Source organism: Hyaloscypha bicolor, assembly GCF_002865645.1.
Source record: "Hyaloscypha bicolor E unplaced genomic scaffold K444scaffold_183, whole genome shotgun sequence".
Taxonomy (NCBI): Eukaryota; Fungi; Ascomycota; class Leotiomycetes; order Helotiales; family Hyaloscyphaceae; genus Hyaloscypha; species Hyaloscypha bicolor.
The window spans coordinates 770684-797002 of NW_020194685.1; the positions used below are offsets into that span (position 1 = coordinate 770684).

General features: G+C 50.6%; 9 protein-coding genes across 9 annotated transcripts; 5 read left to right on the forward strand and 4 right to left on the reverse strand.

Annotated features, from left to right (window-relative positions):
- Positions 1–153: 153 nt before the first annotated feature.
- Positions 154–2939, forward strand: K444DRAFT_648214 (P-loop containing nucleoside triphosphate hydrolase protein; the record flags this gene model as incomplete). The annotated part of the gene is made up of 4 exons (XM_024885440.1): positions 154–161; positions 312–1044; positions 1093–2868; positions 2922–2939. The coding sequence occupies 4 exons, from the start codon at positions 154–156 to the stop codon at positions 2937–2939; spliced, it is 2535 nt and encodes an 844-aa protein (XP_024727122.1).
- Positions 2940–3495: 556 nt separating this feature from the next.
- On the reverse strand, positions 3496–4094 carry K444DRAFT_657295 (GatB/YqeY domain-containing protein; the record flags this gene model as incomplete). Its single annotated transcript, XM_024886147.1, has 2 exons — positions 3496–3943; positions 4000–4094. 2 exons carry the CDS (start codon positions 4092–4094, stop codon positions 3496–3498), a joined length of 543 nt encoding a protein of 180 aa, XP_024727123.1.
- Positions 4095–4842: 748 nt separating this feature from the next.
- Positions 4843–5541, forward strand: K444DRAFT_262314 (uncharacterized protein). The gene is made up of 2 exons (XM_024871417.1): positions 4843–5289; positions 5447–5541. The coding sequence occupies exons 1-2, from the start codon at positions 4941–4943 to the stop codon at positions 5458–5460; spliced, it is 363 nt and encodes a 120-aa protein (XP_024727124.1). The 5' UTR covers positions 4843–4940; the 3' UTR covers positions 5461–5541.
- A 4886-nt stretch (positions 5542–10427) lies between these two features.
- Positions 10428–13958, forward strand: K444DRAFT_648216 (uncharacterized protein; the record flags this gene model as incomplete). The annotated part of the gene is made up of 6 exons (XM_024885441.1): positions 10428–10575; positions 10647–11978; positions 12028–12667; positions 12715–12777; positions 12826–13552; positions 13602–13958. 6 exons carry the CDS (start codon positions 10428–10430, stop codon positions 13956–13958), a joined length of 3267 nt encoding a protein of 1088 aa, XP_024727125.1.
- K444DRAFT_709802 (N-terminal nucleophile aminohydrolase) lies at positions 13864–15077 on the reverse strand (the record flags this gene model as incomplete). The annotated part of the gene is made up of 3 exons (XM_024888209.1): positions 13864–14334; positions 14384–14909; positions 15049–15077. 3 exons carry the CDS (start codon positions 15075–15077, stop codon positions 14161–14163), a joined length of 729 nt encoding a protein of 242 aa, XP_024727126.1. The 3' UTR covers positions 13864–14160.
- A 278-nt stretch (positions 15078–15355) lies between these two features.
- K444DRAFT_603368 (uncharacterized protein) lies at positions 15356–18519 on the forward strand. The gene is made up of 3 exons (XM_024878768.1): positions 15356–15840; positions 15899–17850; positions 17899–18519. The coding sequence occupies exons 1-3, from the start codon at positions 15441–15443 to the stop codon at positions 18325–18327; spliced, it is 2781 nt and encodes a 926-aa protein (XP_024727127.1). The 5' UTR covers positions 15356–15440; the 3' UTR covers positions 18328–18519.
- A 793-nt stretch (positions 18520–19312) lies between these two features.
- On the forward strand, positions 19313–21228 carry K444DRAFT_637627 (putative methylenetetrahydrofolate reductase 1; the record flags this gene model as incomplete). The annotated part of the gene is made up of 2 exons (XM_024884149.1): positions 19313–21011; positions 21065–21228. The coding sequence occupies 2 exons, from the start codon at positions 19313–19315 to the stop codon at positions 21226–21228; spliced, it is 1863 nt and encodes a 620-aa protein (XP_024727128.1).
- Positions 21229–22447: 1219 nt separating this feature from the next.
- K444DRAFT_637628 (uncharacterized protein) lies at positions 22448–24501 on the reverse strand (the record flags this gene model as incomplete). The annotated part of the gene is made up of 4 exons (XM_024884150.1): positions 22448–22837; positions 22903–22977; positions 23055–23408; positions 23473–24501. The coding sequence occupies 4 exons, from the start codon at positions 24499–24501 to the stop codon at positions 22448–22450; spliced, it is 1848 nt and encodes a 615-aa protein (XP_024727129.1).
- A 406-nt stretch (positions 24502–24907) lies between these two features.
- Positions 24908–26016, reverse strand: K444DRAFT_262527 (uncharacterized protein). The gene is made up of 2 exons (XM_024871418.1): positions 25149–26016; positions 24908–25006 (listed from the first exon to the last, which is right to left on the reverse strand). Exon 1 carries the CDS (start codon positions 25820–25822, stop codon positions 25319–25321), a length of 504 nt encoding a protein of 167 aa, XP_024727130.1. The 5' UTR covers positions 25823–26016; the 3' UTR covers positions 24908–25006; positions 25149–25318.
- Between the last annotated feature and the right edge of the window lie 303 nt (positions 26017–26319).

The window sequence follows — 26319 nt, forward strand, 5'->3', positions numbered from 1 at the left end:
CCGTCTCCTGTTGTGGTCCGTCCAAGTCAGTTCCAGATAGATCTGATACCCGGGCGCTTCTCGATTCCACCCTCGAGTCCCCCAAACCTTCACGCTCCGGCGTCATTGAAAAAAATCCTCAATTAATCAGCTTTTCGAAGCAACGCCGCCACCATGGTCAAGTAAGTGCATTTCTGTCCTTCGATCTATCTAGTAATGCGCAGGCGATCTACTGCGGCCTCAAGATGTCGAAGATGAAGCAGAATGATAAAAATAATTGTCCATCGGAGTTAACACGATATCACATCTGCTAACATTTGTGTGTCATGCAGTTTCACCATCGAAGAGGTCCGCGCCTTGATGGACAAGGCTACGAATGTTCGTAACATGTCCGTCATTGCCCACGTCGACCACGGAAAGTCTACCCTCACCGACTCCCTCCTCTCGAAGGCCGGTATTATCTCCGCTGCAAAGGCCGGTGATGCGCGCGCCACCGATACTCGCCAGGATGAACAGGAGCGCGGTATCACCATCAAGTCGACTGCCATCTCCCTGTACGGAAATCTGCAGGATGACGAGGATCTCAAGGACATTGTTGGCCAGAAGACCGACGGCCGTGATTTCTTGATCAACCTGATCGATTCACCCGGCCACGTCGATTTCTCTTCCGAGGTCACAGCTGCTCTCCGTGTCACCGATGGTGCTCTCGTTGTTGTTGACACTATTGAAGGTGTTTGTGTGCAAACGGAGACTGTTCTCCGACAGGCTCTCGGTGAGCGTATCAAGCCCGTTGTTATCATTAACAAGGTTGATCGTGCTCTTCTCGAGCTGCAAGTCTCACAGGAGGATCTGTACCAATCTTTCTCAAGAACCATCGAGTCTGTTAACGTCGTGATATCCACCTACTTCGACAAGACCCTCGGTGATGTCCAAGTTTACCCGTACAAGGGAACTGTTGCCTTCGGCTCTGGTCTCCACGGCTGGGCTTTCACAGTCAGACAATTCGCTCAGAGATATGCCAAGAAGTTTGGTGTTGACAGAAATAAGATGATGGAGCGTCTCTGGGTAAGTCTCCGCAAAACTGTGAACATTACCTTACTGACAAATGCATAGGGTGACAACTACTTCAACCCACACACCAAGAAGTGGACCAATAAGGCAAACCATGAGGGCAAGCCCTTGGATCGCGCTTTCAATCAGTTCATTCTCGACCCAATTTTCAGAATTTTTGCCGCTGTCATGAACTTCAAGAAGGACGAGATCCCAACGCTTCTTGAGAAGCTCAACATCAAGCTTACTCCCGAAGACAGGGAGAAGGAGGGCAAGCAACTCCTCAAAGTTGTCATGCGAACTTTCCTTCCCGCCGCTGACGCTCTCATGGAGATGATGATTCTTCACTTGCCATCCCCGGTCACCGCCCAGAAATACCGTGCCGAGACTCTTTACGAAGGTCCCCCTGATGATGAGGCTTGCATCGGTATCCGTGACTGTGACCCCAAGGCTCCCCTCATGCTTTACGTCTCAAAGATGGTCCCAACCTCCGACAAGGGTCGATTCTACGCTTTCGGTCGTGTCTTCGCCGGTACTGTGCGATCTGGCCTGAAAGTCCGCATCCAAGGCCCCAACTACACTCCTGGCAAGAAAGATGATCTCTTCATTAAGGCCATCCAGCGTACCGTTCTTATGATGGGAGGCAAGGTTGATCCTATTGATGATGTCCCGGCCGGTAACATTCTTGGTCTGGTGGGTATCGATCAGTTCTTGTTGAAGTCTGGTACTCTCACCACCAGTGACACTGCCCACAACTTGAAGGTTATGAAATTCTCCGTCTCCCCTGTCGTCCAACGCTCCGTTGAAGTCAAGAACGCCCAGGATCTTCCCAAGCTTGTTGAAGGGCTGAAACGTCTCTCGAAATCCGATCCTTGTGTTGTGTGCTCCATCAACGAGTCCGGCGAGCACGTTGTTGCTGGTGCCGGTGAGCTGCACTTGGAGATTTGCCTGAAGGATCTCGAGGAAGACCACGCAGGTGTCCCACTCCGCATCTCCGACCCTGTCGTTCCCTTCCGTGAGACCGTCACTGGCAAGTCCAGCATGACCGCATTGTCAAAGTCGCCCAACAAGCACAACCGTCTTTACATGATTGCTGAGCCTCTTGACGAGGAGGTATCAAAGGAGATCGAAGCCGGCAGAATCAGCCCCCGTGACGATTTCAAGGCTCGTGCTCGTATCTTGGCTGACGACTTCGGCTGGGATGTCACTGATGCCCGTAAGATTTGGTGCTTCGGTCCTGATACCAACGGTGCCAACTTGTTGGTTGACCAGACCAAGGCCGTTCAATACTTGAACGAAATCAAGGATTCAGTTGTTTCTGGTTTCCAATGGGCTTCAAGAGAAGGACCTATTGCCGAAGAGCCAATGAGATCGTGCCGATTCAACATCATGGATGTTACCCTGCACGCCGATGCCATCCATCGTGGTGGTGGACAACTTATCCCAACTGCTCGGCGCGTTCTCTACGCTGCTGCTCTCCTTGCTGAGCCTGCTCTTCTTGAGCCAGTGTTCTTGATTGAGATTCAAGTTCCCGAGAGCGCTATGGGTGGTGTTTACGGTGTTCTTACCCGACGACGTGGTCACGTTTTCAACGAGCAGCAACGTCCAGGAACACCTCTGTTCACCATCAAGGCCTATCTCCCCGTCATGGAGTCATTTGGATTCAATGCTGATCTCCGCTCGCATACTTCTGGCCAAGCCTTCCCTCAATCCATTTTCGATCATTGGCAAATTCTCCCCGGTGGGTCGCCCCTCGATGCTACCTCGAAGGTTGGACAGGCCGTACAAGCTATGCGAAAGCGCAAGGGTATCAAGGTTGAGGTTCCGGGTGTCGAGAATGTAAGCTTTACTTTTGACTGCTTGGAGATGCACCTTATGCTAATATGTTATAGTACTATGACAAGCTATAGATGCATCCTATCTTCATTGATAGACTCCTCAACCGCCGTTGTTACGCACCGATTCTCAAGAAAGATTGTCAGCCTCTCTGGCACGCATCACGAACTCCATGAAAAAAGCTCCGCCTCGATATCGATCGATCGGATTGGTGGTCAACTCAGGCACAAAAGCAAGCAGAACGCTTTCATGATAAATCTCCATACACTTTTCTTCCTTTGTTGTCCCTCGTCGGCATTTCAACTTTTCATGTACGTAGCATGAGAAACGAAATACTTCTAGAATATGAAGTACCCTTGAGTGACCGTGAAGCCAATTCCGTAAATCTGAAACGATGAGCGAAGTTGGCCACTAAGTCTGTACTTAGCCTCTATCGCGCTTTTCGGTGGGCAAAACTTGCTCGCAATGAATGAGGAGCTCGACATGCAAAGTTTCTACGTGCCACGATCGTGCAAGCTGACGGAACGTCTCCGTTCACGGAGGAGAGAATTTTAACTCCAACCCCATGCAGTATCTTGTACATTTTGATATCTCTTCCAACAGATCCCAGCCCTCCAACCCTTCCCCTCTTTAAGGAGTCTCCGCCAAAAGCTGCCTCGCAATCTTCGCAACATCCCCCCTTTCCACCGGTTTCTCCCCCAACACCTCTGGCGCAAACACCTTCTTCAGCAAATCACCAACCTGAATCTTCGTTCCCTCCGCTTTCATCTTGGCCAGCACGCCCTGAACCGCCTCTCTAATTTGCTCCTCGCTCATCGTCTCGACCCCCCCAGCATACTCCTCCATAATCTTAACCTGCAAATCCTCCTTCTCAGCAAGATCCTCTCTCCCTGCGCCCTTGAACTCTTCAGCGGCAGCGCGAGACGCACTGGCGGATTTGCGGAGCAGGGCGAGCATTTGCATGTCTGTATTTATGGGTTGAGAGGTCTTGGAGGCGTTCAGGGTTTGTGTTAGGAGGGCGCGGAGCACGGAGAGCCGGTTTGAATCTTTGTTTTGCATGGCGGTTTTCATGTCTTTTCTGTTCAAAAGAAAGCAATCAGTGATTTGTAGGGAGTAGATGGCAGAGGAGCTTGCCTTATTTTGAGGAGCATTGGAGGTGTGGTTGTCGTGTTGGTTGCATAGCAGCGAGAGCAGAGCCGTGAAGCCCTGAAGAATGATCGGGGAATCATTGTCGTGGATTATCGTGTTTTGGAGGGGCAGGATGATGAAGTGCAACTCAATTGAATGTTGTTGTGCTGTGCTGTGTTGCAGCTGGGGTGACACTGATCGGATCGGATCTTCGAAATATCTCCATCCCACGCCTCGCCTCGCCTCGCTTCCTTTTTATCCATGCAACCTCATGTCTCAACAGGCTGCAAGGAACGAAGGATCATCCTACGTCAGCGGATGGTTGCTGTACAAGTCTGGCGACGTCGCTCTGTCCCCTTTCTCTGTACAGGCAGGACCGCTCTTGATGCTTCCCCTTTATTTATTCTTCTGAACTCCGCTGGACGGCAAAGCCGGGTTGAATTGTAAGTTGGTCTCGTGCTCACCTGGCCGCTCGACTCCGCACCCCACATCTACCATCACCAAGCCTGAATGCTTGCGCACTTCGAGGCCACTGGGAAGTCTCAGTCACCACGCTATCATTGGAGTCAATCCTCGCAGCGAGCGTCCCGTTGTTCCCGTCCCTCGATCTATTTTACTTCTCTTCTCTCAGGGACGACCGAGACTGAGACTGGGCAGAACGCATGGCGGATCACGTTTTACTTGACGCCCAGCCAGCCAGCCTCGATGTTGGCCCATATGCCTCATCCAATCCACAAATGGTCACCGGGACCTCCAACTCTGCTTTCTCATGTCATGCCTTCTCCCCAGCTTTCCGCCCGCATCACTTGTGGTGGCAAATGCTGACCCTGATCCAGAGCCTGTTCAAAAAGAGTCACACACTCAAGTAACCTAACTGGACAACAAAACTCAATCACCACCCAAGAGCTCCACCTTTCTCTTCCCACGTTCAATCTCACATTCCAAACATGGCCCCCGTTACTTCATCTCCCAGCAAGCCTCAATCCCACCTCCTGGACATCCCAACCGACGAAGAACTGCAACGGGGTCGCAAGCGACGCCGCAGCTCCGCGACCCCACCAGCTCATGTCACGTCCAACGGTTCTACGAACCTTCGCGGTCGCGGTCGTCACCGTTCAGCATCGCAATCCGGTTCCTTCACCCGCTCGTCACTCGAGGAGCGTGCTCGGTCCGCGTCTCGGGAAAGGAAGTCACCCGGCAAGAAGTATCAGAAAAAGTTGGCGGATATGAGAAGTCGGTTTGAGAAGAAGAGGAGGAGCCAGTCTCCGAGTCGGAGTCGGAGCAATGGGGGAAAGGGTAAGGGAACACCGAAACCGAGACGGCGGCAGAGGACGAGAAGTAGGACCCGCAGTCATGGAACGAAGAATGAGGAGGCTCAGGATGCGGAGGCTGGGGGTGGAGAGAGTGGTGGGAAGGAGGTGTCTGAGTTGGCTCTGACGGATTGAGAATTTAGAATGCCCTGGTTGAATCGGCATCCCGATGCAGCGAGAACGAAATGAGAAGTTTTAGTTTTTCTTAAGTTTTTTTCTCCATTGGGCATGGAGTCTGGGCATAGGGATGGAAATGGCTATGGGGTCTGCTTTCTTGAGGAAAATGCTACGAAAAGCAGGAGTTCGGCGGGAGTTTCAATTATTTGCTGTCTGCATAACTTGCAAGGATTAACTGAGTCGCAAAAGATATATCTGCTAAAAAATTCAATTGAAGACGGCGATAAGTGTTGTGAAATATGTACACACACGAGGGGGTTGTGATTCGAGGAGATCGGCAAGTTGTGTTAAAGCTTCGAGATGGAGAACTGATTTTGAACAGCTCAAAGAGAGAGAGAGGAAGGCAAGGGGGGGGGGGGAGAATGATTGGGGGACCATCTAATAACGTTTCAAGGGGTCTAGTTTGACGAACTTTGTAAAAGTTTCTACTCGAAAATGGTTTATAGTCGCACAAGAACCCATCGGACTTCCATGGCCAGTCTCACAGCAAAGTCGCAATGTCCTAAAATTTTTGGAACATTGAAAAGATGTCCAATAAGCTCGCGCCAAAGTTCTATACACCTTGACCGAGTCTCCTTCACATTCGATATGCAAAAAACCTAGAGCTTCGACAACAGGAAATAGTAACAAGTTCTTATTACTCGTCAGCAACATAAACTACAGAGTGCAACAGAACCTCTACTCCGAGATCCGCCACCACGATCTCAGTGTCCGAAGAACTCTTGAAACATTGAAACGGCGTCCAGCAAACTCAATTTTGCATCCAATTCACTCACTCACTTGACACCAGACAAAAGTCACCGCTAGAATAGATATACAGACGGGAGAGAGACGTCTCACTGCATTAAAATCATTCCGAATACTGATATACCCACAGGGCGCAAAAGTTACACAAATATGCAAGGACAATGAGGCCAATGAGGCCTGGAGAGCAAAAGGCAGTAGGTGGGAACAAACCCCCTAGATTAATAATGTACTAAGAGAAGAGAGGTAATTGTTTTTTTTATAAAAACTAATGGGACCACTCTCGAACACCTGTTCTAGACAGTTCTTGCACATGTTCTTTTAGACCCATTAGCCACGAAGTATCTTGAGCCCCTTTACTGCAGGAAGCAGAAAGTCGAAAATGCCAAAGCAAATGCAAGCCTCACATGTCGCCCAGGAAATTTTGTCTCTCTTGAGAAAACCCACAGCGTTTGTTCAGGGATTTCCAATGTCACAATGTCACCGCTAGCCGTGCGTTGGTGAGATAAGATTGCACTTAACTCCTTTGCTGAAAATGACCATATACCTCTAACGCAACCTCCCCCAAATCATACGACGGGTCACAAGGGTTAGGGTTCCGCTTGAAGCCGAGGCAGGTTTGATATGAGATATCGGGGGAGGGGAGGGGAGGAGAGGGAAGCAGAGGTGAGCAGAGAGGCCCCAAAAGTCCAATCACGAGATTGTGTCCCTGGGTCGGGACTAGTTTCATCCGGAACCCTGTGCCAATCCGGCCAAAGATAGACACAAGGAGCAAGTCATCCTTGCCTGTCGTGACATCGTGGCACGCATGGGCAGAGAGGGTGGTGGGAGAGTGGCTTTCCGGCTACGAGCACAGACGTAAAAGTTTAAGAGGCCGTCAATCAATCAGGAGCTGTCCCAATTGGGCAGATGCACTGATGGCGGATGCAGCAACCTCGCCGACCAAAACTCGGCTTGGGAGCGGGAAGCGGGAGATGCCCCTTGACGTACGTGGCAGGCAGACAAGCAGAGTACTACAGTACTCCGTAGAAATGAAGCATGCAGTGCAGCTGGCAAGTGGCCCAGCTTTGGAAATGGAATGGGAATAGGACTTGGTATTGAAGGAGAAATCCGCTCGAGTCGGGGATCCATGCAGGCTCTTATGCAGTGCAACGAAACGTCGAACCCCACGACGCCCGCCCGCAGGGGGAGAGTTAAAAATAACCTCGACCGCAGCCCAATGGCAGCAAGCCGGGTTGCGTTATTGACTTGTTGACAATTGGACGTCGACGTCTTGGGCCAGGTCAAGGCAGGTTGAACGACGAACTCGACTCAGCTGGAGCCACGGCGTTGAAGAATCTGAGTCTCTCGCTCTCGTGTGGTGGTGGTGATGGTGCAATGCATGCATGCATGCATGTGTCAGGGGCGGGGAGAGCCGTACAGTATCCAGATTCGGTAGCAGTGGGGTGAGCATATTCGGCAATAATCGATCTTTGCGCGAGCAGCATTTTGTCTCGGCTTTGGAAGAAGCGTGGGCTTCACTATGTGCGTAAGGTAAAGATTGTGTAAGGGTTGTCTTTCAAAATAACCGCGAGCCGGACGATGAGATTGCCGGGGGGGCCATCATCATTTTACCCTTTTCGAGCCAGAGACGGCAGCGAACGAGGAGATCAAGACGCAAGACGTTCAGGGAAGATGCAGATCCTGCCCCCCAACAGAGCAGTGGCACCGGCAACTGACAACGTTCCGGATTGATGCTGGCGGGGGAGCCAGTGAGGTCTTGACTCCGGTTTCGAAACATCTTGAGCTCTCTCTGCTCTCTGCTCTCTGCTCTCTGCTCTCTGCTCTCCACACTCCACTCTCCGCTCTCCGCCCCCAAACAAATGACAGCTTGGATCGAAGTGGCTTAGTGGAGAGAGAGAACCCTGCATGAAGTACTGTACGAAGTATCGTCCCATGAATTTATTGAAAGGCCAAAACCTGCTGCTCCTGGCATCATCCTGACAGCTCTGCACAACAAGCCTGTTCCTTGGACGTGATACCGGGCACGCACAGACTTCCGGAAGGCACGTTGATTTATTGGTGCGGTATTGGACCAGGAACAGACGGAGTTTGAAGTGAAAGAAAGTCATTGAGGCTTGAGCGCATCGTGGACCTCACCTCCCCTCAGGAGTCAGCCTGTCTGTCAGAACTCAGGCGCGCCCACAAACGGTGCAGCAGCAGAGCAAGTCCCGCCCAGGCCAACCCATGCAGAGCAGCTCAGCAGCCACAGCAGCACCTTATTGCGTTTATTGCTTGATTGTATTGACACTAGATTGAGCTGATCATTTCGCGGGACATGGTTCCAACCCCGGCTCCAGCCCCAGCCCTCTCCGCCGCCTCTTGCTGGCGACCATCGCCGGAGATACTGTAGATGGGTGTCGTCCAATATGTCAGCTTGGCCCTCTCTCCTGTCCTGACCTGACCTGGCTTGACCTGACCTGTCCTGTTCCCTCCTCTCCCCTCCTCTCCTGTCCTACCTGTCCTGGGCCACCCTTCACCAACAACGCCTCAGCAGGTTCATCACGCATCCGCCGGGCCACCTCGATTCCAGCGCCCCGGGTCGGACATCCTCCATCCACTCGACTCCCTTCACGGTCGACGGGCAACCCGCAAGAGCGCCTCGCTGCTCGAAACGAGCCGGTGCCACACAACGCCAACGCCAACGCCAACGCCCATCCGTAGTGTCACTTGCGCTCCTGAGAACACCATTCGCCCACATTTCGCGCTTCAGGGTTGGCTTCACGATTTGGTCAGTCTAATCTCCAGATTTCCGCAGCCTGCAGTATCTGGAAACGGAGCGCGAGACATTTCTTTTTCTTCCCAGCTGTGCTGCGCTGTGCTGTACAGTAGAAAACCGCATTGCCGTTGCCCGTACGTCTAGTATCTCTCCTCATTCGCTGTCCAGGGGTATCTCAATTAGCTCCATCATATCCCTCAGCACATTAGTTGGAAGTGAACGGCTCAATGGTTCCAGGGATTGGCGCGTCCGTGTCCACATCCCAGAACGGATGAGATGAGAAAGAAGGTTACTTCGGGGCGATCGCCGATTCTTAAAGGGCTAGTCGAACAGTCGAAGGGTGACAACCCGGAAGATCTGTTGATCTGTTGATCTGCGCCTCTGTGCCTGCGAAGACCGCACTGCGGCATTGCCCTTGTCAAACCCTCCACCCCTCACCCCTCATACAGTACACGCCAACCAAAGGAAAACTGATGCTGAGGCTCTGAGACAAGTGTTATCAACCAAACCCAAGCCCAAGCCCAAGTTCAAGTTCTGTCCTGGATAGCGATCTCCACCCCCATCCGCTTCCGTCCCCCCTCTCCTCCTCCCCCTCCCCCTCCCCCCATCTGTATTCTCTAGCATTCTCAGCGTGTGAGCTGGGGGCGGGTCTGCAATATCCCACTAGTTTCTGGCCGCCACGGGCCAGCTCCGAGATCTTTGGCAGATTTTGCCTCTGGCTACGCAGAGAAACTACCCGCCTGTTGCGTGTGCATTTCATTTGATACCACGAACTGATTATTGCCCTGTGAGCCAGTTCTTGCTCCACGCCGCCACCCCAGCACGAGCTATCGTCCTAGCTCAGCGCAGAGCAAAGCCCTCCAGAGTCTGCGGTAGAAGACGTCAAAGTCAAACCACCTGCTCGAATGCTTTGGGGCAAGCGGAAAACCTTGTGTGCGGACTAGTCCGGTCTTGCACCGCACTAACTCGGCCTCGCAACGTGTCTGGCGCCTTCATAGCCTCTTCCGGCAGCCGTCAGTGGACTCCTGCGGTGCCTCCCCAGCTTCCTGGCATCTGAGACCTCACTACTCCAACGGGCGGCTTGGACATTAAATCCCGCCAACTACTGTACAGTATCACTAGACCCGTACTGTAGCCCCCTCGCCCATCATCCCATCAGGTCCAGATCAGATCACAAAACCATTACCAATCTTCCGAACAACAGATCCTTACCACAACCGCAATGCCTTGTCAGTCTGAGACCACGCGTGGCTTGTGATTCAACTTTCTCATTGACGCCTTACGCAACGGCCACTGTCACCTATATCAGTTGAGACATTCGGCCCGTCCCACAAGAGTCAAGATTCCACTCCGCTATTTTCCCTCCCGATGCCTCACGTGTCACCTCAGAACATGAAGCTTCGACCATCCATGTGGTGACCGGCCTAGAAAGAGTCTTTCCAAATATGGAGGACCCAGAAGTCTCCCAGGAGAGAGTTCAGCCCGACAGCAAGCCAAACGCCCACAACCTCGACGAAGAAGGAGGGGAACCACCTCCCAGGAAGCCCGGGTCGAAAGCACAAGGGAGAAAAAGGACTAAAACGGGATGCTTGAGTAAGCCTAGGACGCCTCGCTCTTCACTGACTCGCAGTAAGAAGTGTAGCTGACTCCAGTCTCCTGTTCAGCATGCCGCAAGCGACGTATAAAGTGCGGAGAAGAGAGACCCACTTGCCATAACTGCACGAAATCCAAACGTCATTGCGAAGGCTACAACCAAAGAGTTGTCTTTAAAGACCCTTTGAACGCTTATCGGCCTTCCTTCTCAGCTGCTTCTTCACATGCAGCAATTCCTAGGTCAAGTGCAGTCCAGCCAGGACTTCGCCATGGCGAGGGGTATCCACAGCCTACGCCTGGGCAAACCCCGTTGCTTCTTGCCCCAAAGCTCCAAGGAACCTTTGGGCCTTCCAGAGCTGTCGATGTGCCTCCTTTACCTGCTGCTACATCACCTGGTAGTGAGCGTCGGGTTTACACCTTCTCTGACATCAAGGGTCCTGCAACAGAAAATAAAAACCCCCAGCCCAGAGGTTCACCCCCTTTTGGCACCCAGACCGACACCGTCGATCAGTCTCACATTCCTGATCCCCGACCTAAGCGCTCCCCACGAGATCAAGCGACTCACTACGACTTCAACGCTTTGGTTAAACAGGAGCACAGAGAACATCCACCCATTACTCCGGCGCAAATAGGTCCCTTGGACTGGTCTGCTGCTGGCCCAAGTAGTGGGTCCCCTTCACATCCGCAGGAACTGTTCCGCGATTCTAACAGACAGTTCGCAGCCGCTGTACCCTTTCACCAAGCTTACCCGACCACATCTACTTGGGAGCCTATAACTACTCCAGCTGCGGTCAGCCAGTCTTTCCCTGCACTTGCTCAACATCAAACCACTTTCGTTGCGAAAGTCGATGGCCAACCACAACAACCCTTAGAAGGGTTAATTAGGGAACAGGGAACCCTCCCCCCAGGTTGGCAGGGAAATCAGCTTCAAAGCCATGAATACCCGCCACTGGCAACGGAGTGGACGACTGTGCAATCAAGTCCACACGAAGAAAATACATCTGCTGTTGTCGAGGATGAGGATGATCCTTTCGATGTCTCCGATGACGATATCACCATGGAGGAGGAAGAGGAGAGTTCTGGTGCGTGGCGGGAAGATATTCAGGATGGTCATCTCAGGAACAATGATCTTGGCATTGCCGTTGCCCTTCAAGCTCAACAGGATAACCAAGACCTCAGTCTCCGTTCACTCACATCTTTCATTGACCGCCCAAATATGCTGGCAACCTACACACCATCTCCTCAATCGACGCCTCTAAAGGACTCCATGACTGCTAGAATATTCTGTCATTTCGTTAATGTCACTGGACCGTGCATATCTCTATTCGAAAGACACCCAGCTAACCCTTCGCTCATGTTCCAAGGAGTACCAGTGCCCAAATCCCAGCAGAATATATGGGCTTGTACGTTCTCACTATACATTCTTTTAAGTGCTGATGCTCACTGTAATAGACACCCTTCCCACTCTCGCGCTCCAAAACCCTGCCCTGCTGCATGCAATGCTCGCTATCGGCAGCCTCCATATTGCGAAACTTCAGAATGGACCCATCGCTGCATCGTTGAAGCATTACGCAATCGGTCTCCGCAGAGTTGCAAAAAGTGTCAGCATCTACAGTCGACGACGACAGCCTGCAACATTGGCCGCTGCAATGCTGCTAGCGTTTTACGAGGTCTGGTCCGCAGATCATCAAAAATGGAGTAACCACCTCCTGGGAGCCAAGCAATTAGTGAGAGAAATTGATTTTGCGGGCATGACTCGATATATAAAGAACAAAACGGCGCGACGACGTCAAGAAGAGCAACAGAGATATCAACAGACTCAGGTGCAGGGAGTCCCATACGGACTCGATGATAGAACCCGATTTCAACCAAATATTGACGAAGTCGACGAGAATATAGTCTCGATGTTGATGGGAAAAAAACTTTTCTATGACCAATACGGTCAAATAATTGACGACAGTGTTTGGGACGGCCCCCAGAGTAAAGAGTATAGTGAAAGAGATCTGGAAACATACGAGACTCAACGCGACCTCTTCTGGTGGTACTGCAAACAGGATGTGTACCAAAGTATTCTTGGCGGAGGCCGTCTCTTGTAAGGTCACTTTGGCGTGGGAAAGCTTCGTAGCTAATCGGACGCAGCATGGACTACTCTCTTTGGAGTCATTGCCCACCAAGATCGTCACTGGGCCGCCTCACTGCCACGTAAGGAAGCCTTACATATCTTATATGCCCGCTGCTAACGAACAACAGCTATGGCACATTTGACCACCTCATACTTCTCATGGGTCGCCTCGCTGACTTTGCTGCCAAAGACTTGAAGAGAAAACGACTGGCCATCAAAGCCAATGGAGGTCATTGGAAACCGCCACCAGAATACATGCAGATGCAGGCTCAAGCAGCTCAGGCGTCCGGCTCGCAGGAATTTCCGCAGACTCCTCCAAAGCAGCCCCAGATGCCTGCGTTTAGCGGCATGGTTCCCGGAGTCCATGAGGCCCAGCTCCCCATGGGATTTGAGCCATCGAGAGAGGACTCCTCCCCCGGAAGCACGCAAAGTAACGATATAGACCTACAAGCACGTACCCAGGAGGCCGAAGAGGAATGGCAGGAAATCCGAAACGCTTTCGGTGTGCTCGAGGACTACTTCGGGGAAGATTTCCAGGCCCTTGGCCCGGAATTCTCTGAACCGATGGATACACCTTTTGGACCAGCTCTTAAGTATCGGACATATGCTATCGCTGGTATCTGGATGAACTTTTATATGGGACTGATTGCTTGCCATCGGGCACATCCATCAATGCCTCCTGCGGCCATGATGGCTGCTGGGATCGCAGCCAGACAGACTGCTTCTTTTGCAACCGAACTTGGTCGCACAGCGGCGGGGATTGCTCCTGATTGCAGCTTGACAACTCAAGTTAACCCGACTGTTGGCGCAGCCTTGATCGAGTCGTCGATTTGTCTCTTCATTTCCGGAGTACAAGTATGTACAGGTTAAATATTTGACGCGCCGATGCTAACGATCAATTTAGTACCAAAACGCAGCCCAGCGCGAATGGACCGTTCGTAGACTTCGCGATATCGGTCGCCTAACTGGATGGCAAACAGCATACGCCGTTGCTGCAGGCTGCGAATCATCATGGGTCAAAACTTACGAGGCGGGCAAAGGCCCACCATATACCAAAACTTTTGAGGGAAAAGTGGTTCCCGATATTTTGATCAGTTCGAGGAGAATTGATAGAGCACTCTTGGGATTAAGTGCCGACGAGAGGAGATCGGTGATCGAAAGGTCGGATCGAGTGCACTATGCCTTGGGAGTACTTAGCATCCAGGAGGACTTCGAGAACTTGGACCTGGATGTTGATGAGAGCCAACCACGTCCAATGTAAATAATCTCAGAGGTGGCAAAAGTTGATGCATTTTGGCCGGTTGGCTGGGGCTATACTCACAATCAAGTGGAATCTGGGACTTTGGTCATTAAGAGATCTTCCCAAGCTGTGCAATGCCAATTTTCGTCTCTAAGTTGACTTCATTTTTCCTCCTAACTCCGTAGGTTTACAAGCCTGTCTTTGCAATACAGGTATCATCCTCTCAGTTTGCCGGTAATCTCTCAACAACTGCGGCCATCTCCTCATCTGTGTAGATCCGGAAACCCTTCTCCTTGGTCACGCTCGCCAATTGGACGTTCTTCGAGTCGAGCTTCTCTTCCATCACTTGCTTCAAAGTCTTCAGAACCAGTGTCTCGGCTTCCTCGATGGTAAGAGACTAGCATAAAGTTAGGTAAGACACAGCCCGAGACCCATCACAATCATACCTTGTGAAACTCATTCTGCAATTCAGCCTGGGCGCCCTCCGAGCCTGATCCAATAGCCTTCGCATCATATCTGTAAAAGGTCCCACTTGGCTCTGCATGGTACAACTGTGGTCCATCCTCATCATAACCCGCAATTAGCAGAGCAACACCAAATGGTCTACTCATAATGCTCTCCTCGCCGTCAGCACCCTCACCGAATCTCAGTGCCAGATCACAAATAGCCTGCGTACAGCTCTCAACTCTCAAAGGCTCATTGTAATGGAATGCGTGGTTTTGAGACTCTACCCGAGCGTGCTCTACCATCGATCGTGCATCAGCTTGGAGTCCGGACATGGCGCAACCGATGTGGCGGTCGATTTCGACAATCTTTTCGACGGATGAGGTTTCGAGAAGGGTAGACGTGACTCGCTTTTCGACGCCTAAGACCACACCTCCACCTGTAGCTACTCCGATTGCTGTTGATCCTAGTTTGATCGCCTCCAATGAATATTCAACCTGGAACAGACGTCCTTCCGGTGAGAAGGTGCTGTTTGATATATCAGTGTCCTGCTAAGGCTATAAAGTTTGGAGAATCTCCACTGAGCAAGAGGCTAACATACTTGATACCCCGATCTGTTGCAGCGTCAGTGGCAATTCTGAGAAGTGGTGGTAGAGCTCTGGGTCACTCACCGTATTCTGACCGAGCAATAAACATTTTGACGAGTTTGGAGAGTCAGCTGGGGAAGTGTGGAGGAGTCGAAACCAAGCCAGTAAGCTGTAGAGAGACTCGTAGGATCTTAAACTGTGTCGTTGACTGGAGAAGAGCAGATAAGTTTAGGTGAGGCTGGAAATGTCAAGTCCTTGTCTAGGCAAGAAGGTCCACGAAAGCTCTCAGGTACAGCCGAGCACCCCCATTTTAGGTCTAGCTTCCTGGCGCGTTTGTCGCGCTCCAGGATCGCGCGTCTCCCAGCCAGAAATCACGATCAACATCACCACAGAAAGTCAACAGCGTTAATATCTGCTTCTCGCGGCATGCTATGCTGGCGCGACTTGGCCATCAAACGCAAATGTGATTGCCATGTCTTCTTCGTCCACAGCCAGAGTATCGTCACGTGTTGAACGGAGAACGACCAACGACAATGGAAGCGCACAACCCCGCGCTCCATCCGGGCAGACTGGAGGCAGAGGTGAGAGGCTGGATCCAAGAAGGATGCAATCACCACAACCCTCAGCATCAGGAACAAGTCATAAAAGGACAGCTTCAGGCTCACAGCGCACGAACAGGGCGGTAGAAGAGAGGAGGACGGAAAGAGTGCAAGTAACAACAAGAGAGACTTTAACAACGAGAACAAGAAGCCCAGATAGACGTCCTGCTCCTTCAGCACAACCTTCGGAACGCCAGCGACCAGCTGAGCCAAGTAGAGCATATTCTGGGGACCCTCGACCGAAACCAGGCAGGCCAGAAACGCTTCCCCAAGGTAAGACTTATATCTGTGAAAACATTAGGGCCACAAAAGTCTAATAGTAATTTGTTAGCACCATGGAACCCAGAAGTCTCTTTAGTACCGCATACATCTGCCCCTTTAGCATCACGAATATCGATACCGGCACTCGCATCTCACGCCCCGCAATCGTTGCAGCCCAAACCGCTTCACGAGTTGTCTTTGGAAGTGCAGGAGGCCACAATCCTGGAGGATCTTCTTATGGTTTTTATGGGCTACGAAGGACAGTATGTAAGATTTGCAAAGAACTACAACCCCGCAGTGGAGAAGGACCGGCTCGCAGGACCTGGGTACAAGATTCTGCCCGGATTGGACCCTAGCCTACAAGACCTTACCACGACAATGTTGAAAATGGCAACTCATTATGGTGCGGTTGAGGCTTTCGTGGAAGTTCAAAGCCGAGAGGAATTTGGAGCCGTCAACCACGCCCTTTGTGCTGCTATTCGGAAACTCCTACAGGATTACTTGATCATGATTGCTCAACTAGAGACCCAGTTTCTCACCAATCCGTCCTTTACTCTGCATGTACTCAACCTCCACACCCTTCCAACCAGCCATATGATGTTCCAGTTATACTCTTTAGCTCACGAGATACTGAAGAGAAATTCCATGCTGGAGGAGGACGAAGACTCTGACGATGGCTATGATGATATCGAGAATATCCTGGAGAGTCTCAGGGAGGGCGGGGATCTTGGACCGGGAAATATACCTGGAAAGAAAATTTGCAAGGGTGGCAGTGTCCTTGGTCTCATCACGAAGCGATTGGAAATGATGTCGGGTGACCCGGCTGCTCGGTCCCTGCTCACTTCATTATTGCGGGATGCCAGCCGCCCGTATATGATCATGTTGAACGAGTGGTTGCATCACGGAAGTATAAAGGATCCTCACGCTGAATTTTTGGTGAGAGAGCAGAAGAGCATCAAGCGTGAAAGGTTAGAAGAGGATTATACCGATGAATACTGGGAGAGACGATACACCATCCGAGATCACGACGTGCCTCCACAGCTGGAAGGAGTCAAGGACAAAGTTTTGCTGGCAGGGAAATATCTCAATGTGGTTCGGGAGTGTGGTGGTGTCGATGTCAGCAAAGCTGTTGCTGATGTCCCTCGATCATTTGACGACAATCGATTCTTGGACAACGTCAATAGCGCCTATGCTCATGCCAACGAGTCGCTTCTCACACTCTTACTTACTACGCATGCCCTCCCTGCTCGCCTACGATCACTCAAACACTACTTTTTCCTCGATCGGTCAGACTTCTTCTCCTACTTCCTAGAGCTTGGTACATCTGAGCTTCGAAAGCCCGTCAAGAATGTCAATACAAGCAAATTACAGTCACTCCTGGATCTGGTCCTGCGGCAGCCTGGCAGTGTTGCGGCACAGGATCCGTTCAAGGAAGACATCAAAGTTGAGATGAATGAGGTCAGCTTGACAAACTCATTGACTCGGGTCGTCAATATTTCTGGTATAGAGCAAGGGGAAGCGCTTCAGGCTCCTGCTTCCCAGCCGACCAATGAAAGTGATAAGGCAGCTGTCGGCTTCACTTCTCTTCAACTAGATTATTCCGTCCCATTCCCCGTCTCTCTAGTCATTAGCAGGAAAACTGTCTGGAGATACCAAGCCTTGTTTCGATACCTCCTCTCCCTGCGATACCTGGAGCAACAACTTGTTTCATGTTGGCAAACTCACAATAGAGCTGCTAGCTGGTCACATAAGAGCTCAAATCGAGATGTGGAAATGTGGAAACGACGGGTGTTCACGCTGCGTGCTCGTATGCTTGTCTTCGTTCAACAACTTCTCTACTTTTGCACGGCTGAAGTCATTGAACCAAATTGGCAGGCACTGATGGCGAAGCTCAATGCAAAGGAGGATAGCAAGGGCGGTGCGTCTCCGGTTCGGACGGTTGATGAGCTTATGCAGGATCATGTGGATTTCCTCGATACGTGCCTGAAAGAATGCATGCTCACCAACAGCAGATTATTGAGGGTATGTTTCCAGGGCCTTGCAGGAGTGGCCTTACTAAATTATCTTTAGATTCATTCGAAGTTGATGCAGACATGTACATTTTTTGCAACATATACCCCTTGGTTGACGAGGGAACTAGAAAGAATGGATCCGGACCTTTCGGGCACAAACAGGCCTGCCCAGATGAATAGGCAACAGTGGGATCGATTCAAGGAAACCCAAACTCAAAAACATGCCGATTCGACAGCTTCAAATTCCGCTGGCGGTGGTCTGACTGATGAGGCTCGACTTGAAAAGATTGAAAAGATGTTTGAGACCATCCAGAAATATGAGATTAATTTCAGCAGACATTTGCAGATTCTTCTGGACGCCTTGAACCATTATGCAGCCACAGAAACGGTGGTGTTATTGGGACTTTGCGCACGGCTGAGCACTGCCAACCAGGGAACTCAGTTTAGCGGGCTACGGGCTGATGAGGATGGAGGAGCTCAGGCATGACAAGAATGGAAAATGATGCTTTGCAGCGTATTTGTGTTTTCGGCGTCAATGATACCATCGTCGGTTTGGCCGATGTCTAGAAGTTTGGCGTTCCCATGGGTACCTATATGAAGGAGGTGTGTGTACAAATAATAGGCAATTCGTGCAAAGAGAGATGTAACACAACACGAACGAACGAACGAACGAAACTCGAAACTTCATATGACAAGACAAGGTCGTTGTTACAATTGGCTACCGCCTCCACTACTCCAGCTCCCTTCCCAAGTTCGCCCGCCGGTCACGTGTTTCGGCGGGGTACGCAGGTAGTCATCGGGGAGGATGGAGGGGCAACGGTACAGGGATGTGTACATAAGTTTGATTGCACAGAGTGCACTTTCACGATGACTGCGAGCAGTGTGCTGGCCATATTGAACATGATGGCTCTTCGATATAAGATTCGGCTTTACTCCCATTTACATCCAGCAATGGCGGGTTCTCTTTCATCCCTCGTTCCTACGCTGACTGCATTTTGTGGAGTCCGTGGAGCTAAACCCAATAAGAATATTTTTTCGACACCGCCTCGACTCGACCACCGCTTTCGGGCGTTGATTTCGAGGTGTGATACAAGTGAGTTCCCTCGCACTCGCACACTTTGAGTTTTGCCCGACCTACTCCACTCTCCTCTTCCACACGCGCATTGCCCACAGCTCTGTATGCAGCGAGAAGCAGCAGATCGTTGGGCTCGAAAACGGTACTTCGGTTAGCCTTGGCTGCTGTGAACAAAGGTGTCTTAGGTTCAGACTGCAAGGTACGGTGTTTCTTCACCTCGAGAAATGGCCTCGAGACCTGGGAGGGCTGCGTGTCTGTTAATGGCCCTAGGTTTGAGTCTGGAAACAGAAACCTTTGAATCGGACGGCATCGTTTCGCTGCATGAACCATTGCTAATAGGTCACCAGCCCATCTTCAGAGCCGATATACTTGACGAGGCAACCTCTAGACTGCCAGAATGCATATCAAAGACATGCTGGCTGAGGCCGAGAAGTCCGGGCGGCCGACTTTTTCCTTTGAATTCTTTCCTCCGAAGACGGCGCAGGGTGTGCAGAACTTGTACGATCGAATGGACAAAATGCATGGACTTGGACCTAGCTTTATTGACATAACTTGGGGAGCTGGGGGCCAATTGGCCGATTTGACATGTGAGATGGTGAGCGTAGCTCAATCCCAATGCGGCTTGGAGACATGCATGCACCTGACCTGCACGGATATGGGGAAAGACGCCGTCAACAGTGCTCTCAAGAACGCTTACAGTGCCGGTTGCACCAATATCCTTGCACTTCGTGGCGACCCTCCTAGAGAAAAGGAGAAGTGGGAAGCTACGGAAGGGGGCTTTCTATACGCCAAAGAGCTCGTCACACACATCCGCCAAACATATGGCAACCATTTCGATATTGGAGTTGCTGGGTACCCCGAGGGATGCGATGACCAGGATGACCCCGAGCTGCTGTTAGATCATCTTAAGGAAAAGGTTGACGCCGGTGCTACTTTCATCGTCACTCAAATGTTCTACGATGTTGACAATTTCGTCGATTGGGTTTCAAAGGTCAGGGCCAAGGGAATCACTATCCCTATCGTTCCCGGAATTATGCCCATAAACACTTACGCCAGTTTCCTTCGCAGGTGCAACCACATGAATGCCACTATTCCACCTAAATGGGCCACCGCGTTGGAACAAGTCAAAAACGATGATGCCGCTGTTCGAAGCCTAGGGACAGGTCTGGTTGCGGGGATGTGCCGCAAAATCCTGGCGTCGGGAATCCACCATCTACATTTCTACACCATGAATTTGGCCCAGGCAACCCGTATGGTTCTGGATGAATTGAGCCTAACGCCTTCGGATCAACGACCATTGAAGCAAGCATTGCCATGGAGACAGTCTCTCGGCCTGGGACGCAGGGAAGAAGATGTTCGCCCAATTTTCTGGAAGAACCGGAACAAGTCTTACGTTGCCCGAACTCAAGACTGGGACGAATTCCCCAACGGCAGATGGGGTGATTCGAGATCCCCTGCTTTCGGGGAATTGGACACTTACGGCATCGGCTTGAAGGGTACGAATGAGCAGAATCGCAAGCTTTGGGGCGAACCTAGATCGATTAAGGACATTGCCGACATTTTCGTGAAGTATCTTGAGAAAGGCGTAGACAGCCTTCCGTGGAGTGAAGCACCGATCACAAGTGAAGCGGACGCCATCAAGGAGGACCTCATTAGACTCAATAAACGGGGTTTTCTCACCATCAACTCTCAACCAGCAATTGATGGAGTGAAGTCTTCGGACCCGGTCTATGGATGGGGCCCAAACAACGGCTACGTCTACCAGAAAGCGTACCTTGAACTCTTGGTATCACCAACACTCATTGATGAGCTGATTGCCAGGATTGAGCAGAATCCTGACTTGACTTATTATGCTGTTAAGAAGGTTGGCAATGTGAGGACCAACGCCCCAGGTGATGGACCAAACGCTGTCACGTGGGGTGTTTTCCCAGGAAAGGAGATCGTCCAGCCAACCATTGTTGAGACGATCAGTTTCTTAGCATGGAAGGACGAAGCATTCCGTCTTGGTATGGACTGGGCACACTGCTATTCTTCGTTGAGTCCAAGTCGTCAGTTGATCGAGAACATCATGGAAACGTGGCATCTTGTCAATATTGGTATGTTCCCATATCATTGCTGTTCTACAACTTCAGGCTAACGCAACTTCTAGTCCACAATGACTTCCATCAGGCTCGTGGATTGTTCCCGTTGTTTGACGATCTTGAGGTTGCGGACCTGGACAAGCCTGTCGAGGTAGGGGAGACCAATGGCGTCGGTGCTAAGCCCAATGGCGTTGAGAACATACCTTTGTCGAACGGGTCTGTCAAGCACTAATAATATTTCAACGATATTATGATTCAACATACAAGTGGATGATGATTGGGCTGTGGTTACTTTGCATCTAGCGTGGTGTTTTGGGAAAACATTCAACAAGTTTAGGCGTTCAAAGCTGATGATCTCAACGATCTCGCTTGGTTGGTTGAAAAGCAATGGGTTTGTCTGCATGGCCTTACAGGCGTTGCTCAGTCAGTGGCCGGGGCATGATGCCTTCAACGGCGAGGCACAGTAGAGATTACGAGCGCGATTCTTATCCAATGCGATATACGCAACTCTATTTCAATTCAAGTATCCGTTCGGGCGGTTCAACGCGAGGCCTCCTGAACTCCAAGCTGGGAGACTCTCAATACACCGTTTGCCCAAAGACATTGCTCACAGCTCACAAAATACCACGAGCAGGTCTTTCCTTTACTTGCCTTCTAATCTATAATTAGTATTAGTATTAGTGTGCTAACTGCCGGCTTTTAACTTTCTTTCTCCTGGCCCCTAATATACTAATTGCGATAATTATTATTAGCTATAAGAGCTTATTATTAGTAGCTACTTTAATAATAATAATTTATATTTAATATAAAGCTAAGTATAACTTTTTTATAAGATATTTATTTGCTATATATAAAAGTTAAATAAAAGTATTATATTTTAAAGAAGTAATATTTGTTCTTTATATTTCAATTTTAGTTCAATTTCACTTCAGTTCATTACTATTAGCTCACCAGTTCCCTAGCAGCATAATGACTGTCATCTTCATTATTGCTGTCAATCCCTCGTCTCGTCGGGTTTATTTACCGTATCACCGGTGCATCCGGCATTATATCAAAAAGGATTTAGCAGTCAAGATACTGCCATCCGAAAATAGCAGAGACAGAATAAGAATGACAACAACGAAAAGATAAAGACTGCTGAGGAAGCCCGTCGTGAGAGAAGAGATGTCCTTCTCTTCTGCCGTGCTCATGACTGGAAGTTAGAGCCATGATAAGAGTGTTGGCAGTAGGTGTGTATGTTGCGTGGGGAATGGCTGTCATCCTCGTTGACATCTTTGTCTATTAATGTTATGTACGAGAACTTTGATTGAGTATCAGATCGATCAACGCACGGATCACCTGGTGAAGAGCTTCTTCTTCCCCTATGTGAAGATCACTTGTTTTGACGAGTTGCCGAAGTGTTGACTGGCCTCACTGATTCAGAGCCGGTTGTCATCAGGTGATAATATTCATTACCCAACTAAAGTTCTCTCAGTGGAGGATCTTGTCACCCAACTCTTCCAAGTCCTACTCTTATCCCTCGACATCTTAGGCGTGACACTCTCCTCATCAGTTACATCGGTTACCCTTTCCTGGGCCCCGCCTTTCACTATTTCCTCCTTCTTTTTGACTAGAGCGTCAGGCATACTCCCATTGGTCTCCTCTCTCACACCTCTCTCAAGCCACGGCGTGACCATTTTCCACAGCCAAGGCTGTGCATGGATAACAAAAGACTGGATGAGAGCCACTAGACATATGAAGAAGACCGCCGTGATACCGAATGCCTTCGGTGTCTGTGGGAAAGGGATGGCAGCTTGCTGCATGCTGAAGACAGCAGCCGCTAGTCCAAATGGGTAGAGGAGCTGTGGATTCCCAGTTAGCAAGAGAAGAGTAATCTCCTCTTTGATTGGGAAATAGAAATACATACGTTGACGGTAAAGACGTTGGTGAATTCATTCTTGTCAGCTGTCTGCTTTTGGCCAAGCAACAGGCTTAATTCCAGCTACATTCCAGTCGTCAGCAAAACTTCTTCTTGCCCTAAGCAACACTGGTTGCAAGTAGTCGTGTGGTGGCACTCACAGCTTTCTTGTAATCCGCACAACTCTTGTCGAGCGCAACTATCTCGCTAAGATATCCACGCAGCTCACGATACTTCGCTTTGATATTCTTCGTCGAACGGCAACGCGCAGCGGAGGCCTCGAATGCTTGACTTGTCTCTCTGGCAGCGGCATGAAGGTCGTCGGAGAAGTACTGCACATCTCCGTCTTCGGAGTCGAAAGCGCGCCATGCCTCGACTGTGGCCAAGAGCACATTGCGAGGCTTGGTCAAGACCCTCATCATTTGGAGAGTCCACTCGAAAGCTGCTTGTATCTCAGTAGTTTGGTGCCGTGAAGTGGTCCGTCGGGGGGACAAGCTAAATGGATGGTCTTTCATCTGTTCAATAGGTCAGTATTCGAATACAATCTTTGATATTTAAAGGTGAGGGTTAAGCTCATACATATTGATCGAACGCAGAGTTCAGTTTATGTACCAGATTTTCATAGTGTCCCGTGACTTGGTCAATCCGGACCTCGAATACCTTGATCCACCAGTCGCGTGGTCTCCAGATCGGAAGGTTTGCCTCGACTTCGCCGTCGCCTGCTATTTGATCGAAGCACATATCCGATTCCGGTGCTTCAGCCAGCTCACCGTCAACCTCAGCGTCAACGAAACCATATCCGGTCCATCTCCAGTCGTCCGTTCCAGTTACCACACACGATATCTGGGCTTCCTGCATACACCAAACCTCCTCTGGCTCTGAGGACCGGCTGTTGGAGTCACAGGCATCGAGCCTCAAGAAGGAAAGATCTGTCCAGCCTCTGTCGGGCTTCGTCTTGACAGTGCCCTGAGGGGTTTTGTCGGGTGGCGTGGATTTTCTCATAATAAAGAAAGGTAGGTGGAGTTCCAGCTGGAATCTAAGACAGCCCGCAGAGGGTATCTTGACCCCAACGGAGGGCCGGAATACGAGATGCCTGTAGATAGTACTTCGCAAGGCACGAGCATGGAGCGATGATGCCGTAGCTGCCAGAGCATGAATACAGTCCGGATTCAAATCCGAAACGTAGATTAACCTTCTTGCCGCGTTACATAATTTCTCATGATTGAGTTGTTTCTCCGCCAAGGCCCGTAGTAATCCAGTCGCCGTCAATGGGTTCTCATGTACCCTCGTGTCTCCACTTCCCTCAAAGCCAGGACTGTTCCTGTCATCAAGCCAGACGGTCCTCAGGCTTCCTGCCGATCCTTTTCCTTTCTCGACGTACTCGAGATTCGTACCCCGACAGAAGCTTTCCACCACGTCGACCTCTAAAGGGGCGGTGGTGTCCCGAGAGTCGATAAAAAAGAGGCCCAGATCGTCTCCATCGGCGTCCTGAGCTTTCCTGGCTTCGACGAGTCGCTCTTCATCTGTTATCGAACGGGGAGAGGAGAATTCAGCCCACCAGCTGTTGCCAAAGCTGATGTGGCCGGCGGATACTGGTTTGGGATTCATGTCTCGTGACGCAGTGGCTTGGCAACTCTAGCGAGAGGTGAAGGATGAGAGTGTTGAATTTTCAAGAAGTTCATGAGAGTTCTCTGTATTAGATGCAGACTGATCTGAAAGTAGCTGGGATGGAGGCCAGTTTAGAGATTTGGTTCCTGGATTGCGGAGTTAAGATTCTGAAACTGATATTCCAAGGCATCCCGGCCAACGAGAGGCACGAGGAGCGGTCTGTACCTGAGGTAGAGGATGATGGTCGGGCAAGATTCTAACTGTCTTGCGGTGCTCGCACAAAAGGGAATCTGCATCATATAGTGTGCTTTAGCGTGTGACTCCATGCCAGCGGTCAAGCAGCCGTACTTGGGTATTTGACAGGAACACAGGATGCACCCCATGATACCTCCTTTGGACCGCCTGTCCACCACCCTCCAGACGCCGACTCGCCAGTAGTTGTACACCGCTTGAGTACTGATGGAGCGAGTGCTAACACCATTTTGCACCCTCACCGTTTGAATATCTGTCGGATTTCAGCTTGTGAAGGGTGTTTGAAGGATAGGGCTGGGCATCAAGGCTGCACTTCTAAGGCCTCGGGCGTTCATAGCAACTGAATTCTAAAGCATGTGAGCCTGGAGTAGAATTTATCCTCAATAACCACTCACAAATTAACACATTTCTGTCGTTCAGTCAAGTCACCCGGCCCTCCTCAGTGTGGTGTGCGAGTATTGGGCACTGAAAATTTCGGGTAGCTTTAGGTTTCGTCTTTTGGCTGCTGAAGCGAGAAGCGAGAAGATGAGAGCGGGTAAGGCTGATCGATTTCTGGTCCAGGCGGTCACGCAGAATTGCGAATGTGAGGCTGTTGGGCACCAAAGCATCTCGGCAAATCCGTCGAGCTGACATTCTTGGTCGCGAAATACCACTGATTTGGACAGGGCGGCGGACGGGCCGTGCTGCTGCTGGAACTGTCGGCGATTGGTTCAGCGGCGCGAGGTGCATCCGAGAAAGCGGGGGCACGGGGGCACCTCGTTATCCAGAGCCTCAAACCCTGTCGAGTTGTGCAGCGGCAGGATTCCGAGCTTCGATGTCTCTTGGGCTCAAAGGTGCAGAAGTCGGGAGGCATAGATATCGAGAGTTGCGAGGAGAAGGATAGCTGGAGCTGGAGCTGCATTTTAGAGTGCCATGCCTGCTTCTCGACCAAGACCAAGTTTGCTCTTTCTTTGGGCTGCAACCCTTTGACAGCATCCATCATAGCCCGGTGGGTTGTCGTCGCAGGAGCAAACCAACACAGCCTAAAAGACTCCAAGCGTGTACCCGCCCAATTTAACCACTTCAGCATACAGTTTTCAGACGCCAAGGGCGTACTTTGTGATGGGTGGGTAACGGCAATGACATGAGGGGATTAGAAGGACGAACGTGTCTACCATCTCTAAATAAATCTATTACATAGCAAAACGACTTTTTAAAAATCCAACTCCTAAAGGCAGGAAAACGCTTTGCGTTAAGCAAAACAGTTAACCACCACACCGCTGAAATGAGCACAAAAGAAAACAAGCTTTTCCACACTGAATAAAAATACACTAAATAAGAGATGCCCACTGGTGGGATTATAACAATTCTCGCATAGACAAGAAAGGAGTGCAAAGCCACCGGCCAAGGAAACGCCGTGATTGAAACGCCGCACAGAATGCTCAGAGAACAAGGCCTGAAACCAATACAAGTGCGAAGATGATGAAATTAACGTATTTGGAAGATCAAAATGCTGGCAGGTCGATAGCAGCCGCTCGGGAGGTTCTTTCGAATACGAAGGGCCAGCCAGCCCTCTTAACAGTTGAT

Excerpts from the sequence above, each read along its gene's own strand:
- K444DRAFT_262314 (XM_024871417.1), top strand. The coding sequence starts at position 4,941 with ATGGCCCCCGTTACTTCATCTCCCAGCAAGCCTCAATCCCACCTCCTG.
- K444DRAFT_603368 (XM_024878768.1), top strand. The coding sequence starts at position 15,441 with ATGTCTTCTTCGTCCACAGCCAGAGTATCGTCACGTGTTGAACGGAGA. Across the intron at positions 15,841-15,898 it reads GCCAGAAACGCTTCCCCAAG|CACCATGGAACCCAGAAGTC; the intron begins GTAAGACTTATA and ends GTAATTTGTTAG. Across the intron at positions 17,851-17,898 it reads CCAACAGCAGATTATTGAGG|ATTCATTCGAAGTTGATGCA; the intron begins GTATGTTTCCAG and ends AATTATCTTTAG.
- K444DRAFT_262527 (XM_024871418.1), bottom strand. The coding sequence starts at position 25,822 with ATGCTGAAGTGGTTAAATTGGGCGGGTACACGCTTGGAGTCTTTTAGG.